Source organism: Phalaenopsis equestris, unplaced genomic scaffold (assembly GCF_001263595.1).
Source record: "Phalaenopsis equestris unplaced genomic scaffold, ASM126359v1 Scaffold000761, whole genome shotgun sequence".
Taxonomy (NCBI): Eukaryota; Viridiplantae; Streptophyta; class Magnoliopsida; order Asparagales; family Orchidaceae; genus Phalaenopsis; species Phalaenopsis equestris.
In genome coordinates, this window is record NW_018165201.1 from 2,140,963 (window position 1) to 2,146,503 (window position 5,541).

Genomic DNA, 5,541 nt, shown 5'->3' on the forward strand with positions numbered 1-5,541 from the left:
TATATATATATATATATATAAGCTAAAGTTGTATTTTGATGTCACTCTAAATTGATTGCAACATTAAATTCATGGAATTTGACATTATGCATATTCCTGTGGTTGGTTTAATCATTTAATATTCGGAAAAAATACATTTTAAAAAATGATTTTTTTATTAAATAAATAAATAATTGAATTATTAAAATAATGTGTAATATATAAATTTTCTTAGGGTAGCTATTAGATAGATCCAAGATTGTATTTTCCTTATTTTGGTACATTTACATATAAAGCTATTAGATAGATCCCAAATTGCTTATATAAGTTAAAACACCAAAGTGCTATTTATCTAAATATGAAAAAGTTAGCTTTGAGATATGTAAATACATAAAAATTGTGTTCTAGAATATAAATTTCCTTCATTTTTCTTACTTCCACTTTAAAAAACCTTAATATATAAATATTAAAATATTTTTTCCTATCAAATAAGTAATATCACTATATCATCTTCCCATGATGCAAAAAGTAAGGGGTATGTTTGTAAATTTGAAATTGATTGGTATGTTTTGCAAATCTTCCTTTTGTTTAAACTCCTTTTAATCCACCATCTCCTCCCCATTCAAATGCCATTCAAATGCCATCTCCACAAACCGTTCTGTGGACCAACATGGATTCATCTCCACCACCCTTCGACAACGCCGGCGAAATCACCGGCAGCAACTCCGTCAAAATAAGCCAAACTTCAAATAAAGTTACCGCTACAAACTCCATCGACGACGCCATAGAACGCTGCATGTCCCCCTCCCGCGGCGGTCTCTCTCATCTCATCTTCCCCTTCTTCGCCATCTTCACCTCCATCTTCGACGGCCAACAAATCTTCGTTAATGTCTTCTCCGATTCTCAACCGCCATGGCACTGCACCTCCCCCAGTTGCAATAATGTCACTACCTCCCTTTCCGCACCCTGTAATCTCCCCTCCTCCTCCTGGTCCCCCTCCCTACCCCGCCACATCTCCACCATCTCCGACTTCTCTCTAGAGTGCTCCTCCCCTGTTCTCCTCGCACTCCCGGCCTCCTCCTTCTTCGCCGGCTGCGTTATCGGCGGCCTCCTCCTCGCCACCCTCGCTGATTCCCGCTTAGGCCGCAAGCGGTCCCTCGTTCTCTCCTCCTTAACCATGTCTCTCGCCGCCGCGCTCACCGCCTTCTCCCCCAACCTCGTCATTTACGCCGTCCTACGCTTCGCCTGTGGTTTCGCCCGCTCGAATGTCGGCAACTCCGCCTTCGTTCTCTCCTCCGAACTCGTCCCTCGCCGCCACCGAAACCACATTAACATACTCAGCTACATCTTCTACGATATAGGCTTCCTCTCCCTCCCTATCATTGCTTTTTTAAACAGAGCATCCTCATGGAGACTGCTCTATCTCTACATCTCCATCCCCCCATTCATTTACAGCATTTTTCTCCATTTCTTCATGATTGAATCTCCGCGCTGGCTTCTCGTCAAGGGCAGGAGACAAGAAGCCATTGAAACGCTGAAAAAGCTCTCATCTTTAAAAGAAACAGAGAGTTTCTCAGACTTGCCAGTGTTGTCCCCTGAAGAAACAGAGTCAGAAGGATTATACTCCGCGGCGATGAGATTGTGGGAAAAGCGGTGGGCTTTGAGGCGATTGGGAATAATTATGGCGGTGAGCTTTGGAATCGGAATGATGTACTACGGAATGCCGCTCAGTCTCGGGAATCTCAACGCCAATCTTTATCTGAGTGTGGCGCTGAACGCGGTGGCAGAGTTTCCATCCGCCTGTATCGCCTTCCTTCTGGTTAATAAGGTCAGCCGACGGGGATCGATGATGGGGCTAACGATCGTGACGGGAGGATTTAGCCTTGCTTGTATGGCGGCGTGGGGCGGCAGTTGGCCGGAGATGGTATTGGAATTAGCAGCATTTTTCGGAGGTTGCACGGCGTTTAATATTTTGCTGATTTACGCCATGGAACTGTTTCCGACGTGTGTTAGGAGCTCGGCGATTGCGGTGGTGAGGCAGGCGGTGGTGCTCGGCGGGGTTGCGGCGCCGGCGTTGGTGGCGGCGGGGAGGAGGAGGAGGTTTCTTTCGTTTGGGGTGTTTGGGATAGTGATTATTGTTGGTGGGGGGTTTGCTTTGTTGTTGCCGGAGACGAGGGGGCGTGGGATTAGCGATATCATGGAGGAGGAGGAGGAGAAGATGAGAATGGGGGTGGGGAATGTAAATCCATAACTATAATTATGGGGAAATTGGGGGTCCTAATTATAAATAATAATAAATTTTGGTATAAATGTTTTCAAAAAATAAGAATATATCACCGAATGTCGAATTTGAAGTCAAGTTTAGGATCAAGTGAGGTTCAATTTAATAAATTTATAGTTAGATTGAACTTTTTTTTTTTTTTTGATAATATTCACTAGGGGTGTAAACAAACAAATACGAACGAATACAGCTTGTGTTTGTGTTAGGTTCGTTTGAAATAAGCTTGTGTTCGAAATTGTTCGTAAAGTCATTGTTGGTGTTCGTTTTTTAACGAACGAGCCGAACACGAGTTGTTCGCGAACGACGGACCAGTTTGATATCCTTAATATTAATATATATAAATAATATATTATATTAATTATATAACTTATATTATATAAATATATAATATCAATATTAGTATATTACTAATATAGTATATTAATATATTATTATTATTATTTTATTATATATTACAATTTATAAAATTTAATTTTTTAAACTATCATAAATTTTTTATATATAATTATTTTATATTTCAAACAATAACGATTTGAACACGAACGAACGCATCACTGTTCGTGTTTGGCTCGTTTAACTAACCGAACCAAAAAAATTTATTCACGTTCGTCTCGTTTACTTATCAAACTAATCGAACACGAACTCATTGATGAACCGAACACAAACTGTTTGCGAAAAACGAGCATTTTTTACAGCCCTAATATTCACCTCAAATAATAATTTTAAGAATAATTGAAATTTTCAAATTATTATTTGAATGATCAAATCACATTTGAATTTGGTATGTTCATAAATTAATCGAAAATCGGAAATCAATCAATTAATTGTGAGATTATTAAGATATTAAATACTAAAAGAATGATTTGCACTTAAAGGAGACTCTACACATTGGTTGATGAAATATTTTGAGATTTTGGCCTAAGTTACTAAAATGACATTCTTAATAATTATAATAGATAATTGTATTACATATGTCACTTGAAATATTGCAATTCACAAAATTAGCGCGTGCGTGATATTTTTTGAAGTGTCGAGCCAATGTATTTATGCATGTCACACTCAAACTATTGTTCCAAGTAGGGTGTAAACGAGCCGAACACGAGCGAGCCTAGTTTGCTCTTGTGCGGCTCGTTTATATTTCGAGCTTAGAAAGTGTGTTCATGTTCGGCTCGTTTGTTCAGTGAGCCGAACACAAGCCGTTCACGAACAAATTACATGGAGATGATTTTTAAATTTGTTGAATTTTATGAAGATTAATGAGTTTTTTTTTTTTTGTACTAGATTAATCTTAAGAAAAAAAATAAATTTAATGAAAACTGATGCGTGCTAGAAAATTCGCGGCAATAGAGTAATTGATTATCATCTTATCATAGTACGAAGATACAACACATTCAAGAACGAGAAAGCAATTAATAATGTACCATAAGTTTTTACGTGAAAACCTGTAATGAGAAACCACGGCGCCGACCCAGCTAAAAAGTTTCACTATAAAAAGATAATTACAGTTGCAACCACTTGTCCCACAGGCGGGTAAGGGTTACCAAGTTTCTTAAGTTACAACGTCGACATGCTGATGAGTTTGCTGCTAGGAACGGGTGGCGACTGATAGCAATTGGCGGCGTCTGGTTGATGGTGGTTGAAGTTAGTTGGAAATAATCAACAATTGTCGGCGGTGGTCGATAGTGATCGACGAAAGTCGGCGACGGTATACGGTGGTCAACGAAAGTCAATGGTGGTCAGCGGTGGTGGTGTTGGACTTCAGCTTCTTCTCAAACTTCAAGCTCTTTATCAAATCTCAAACTCCCCTCCCCCTATCATGAGAGGGTTAGGGTTTTATTTAAAGAGTTCTCGGTGCAATTAATGTTGAAATATAAATCACTTTGATCGGACGCTCTCGAGTGATTCCCTCGATCAAACAGTGTTTGATGGACATTTAAGTGTCTTAATGATGTATAAATTGAGTGAACTTGGACTCGTTGGATTTCACTTGTCGAGCCGGTCAATTTGACTGTATGTTTGTTGAAATCGAAGCTCTTGATTACTCTTAATCAAAGTTTGAATATTCTCTGTTCAATAGGTTGCTTCGAGATCCGTGTTATGTCTTGGGATTCTTAAGATCTGTGAAATATCTTGAGATTCATGCATGATGATTGTTGTGCCCCTCTATTTTAGAGTGAGATCAACTTTATCATTCGAAAATATCAAAATCTTAAGTATTTTATTTCATATTGAGGAGATTACTATTGAATAGTCTCTTGAGAATATTAAAATCGGTCCACTATTTAAATTAACATTTATTCGTGTTTGACATCAAATTAATGTGTTTACTTGTGTAATTCCTTCCTTTAAAAGCTTCTGCAGCCTTCCTTATATGAATCCCACGCCTTTCCCAGTGAAGTGGGTCCCACCATCCATTAAAGTTTGCAGAAGAGAAATTGGATTTAAATACCTACGTATGGCCGTCGAACTGCACTCTCCTAGCTTTTGTGACCGAACTCTGGAGTAAGAAGAAGGTGACAAAATCGCTTGGTCCGGCTCTCACAGGCTTCTTCTTCCGTAGGTGGCTTACGGGTAGACTAAGAAAAGAGAGAGAGGGGAAGAGAGAGATTCCGGGAGTGGACTCTTTCCTTGGGGGTTTCACTCAGAACCCTTCTACTCGTCATGAATGCATGAGAAAGTTCGTTCTTATGCTAACCTTGTCCATCTTGTTGTGGCTCAAATCACTGTGGATGAGATCATCAAAGTACATAAGGTGCAATTTGAGTGATTTGGGTGGAAAGCACAAGAACGTCGAAGATAATAATCAGTCTACGCAATGGAGAAAGTCTGATCAACAGAGGAATCATGACCTCCCTCCCCAACCTGTTGGCCAGCAAAGTAAGCATCGACCTAAGAAAGAGTATACACCACTAAACACGGCGCGTGTTAACATTTTGATGCCATCAAAGATGAGAAAACTATTAAGTGGTCTCACCCCCGAAGACCTAACTCAAGGAATCAGGAACAATACTGACATTTTCATCGAAGTCGCGGTCACACCACTGAGGCAAGTTAACAACTCAAGAAAGAGATTGAAAGGTTGATTCAACATAGATATCTTGGCCAATTTGTGCAAACAGTTGATTCCGATAATGCTCTCACTGAGGGGGGCGGGGGGTAACATACATAAAATCAACAACATGGGGGTCACCCAGTAATAGGCAAAATTTAGACAATAACTAGAGGCCCATTGTTGACCGATCAAATCTTTTTCATTGCACCTGGTGAACCAATGCAGAAGA

At 39.7% G+C, this 5,541-nt stretch overlaps 1 protein-coding gene across 1 annotated transcript; it reads left to right on the top strand.

The window, feature by feature from the left end:
• The first annotated feature begins 624 nt into the window (after window positions 1-624).
• On the top strand, window positions 625-2,246 carry LOC110030953 (organic cation/carnitine transporter 2-like). Its single transcript, XM_020733956.1, has one exon. The coding sequence runs from the start codon at window positions 650-652 to the stop codon at window positions 2,228-2,230; it is 1,581 nt and encodes a 526-aa protein (XP_020589615.1). The 5' UTR covers window positions 625-649; the 3' UTR covers window positions 2,231-2,246.
• Window positions 2,247-5,541: the final 3,295 nt, after the last annotated feature.

Coding starts and splice junctions, on each gene's coding strand:
- LOC110030953 (XM_020733956.1), top strand. CDS start 650: ATGGATTCATCTCCACCACCCTTCGACAACGCCGGCGAAATCACCGGC.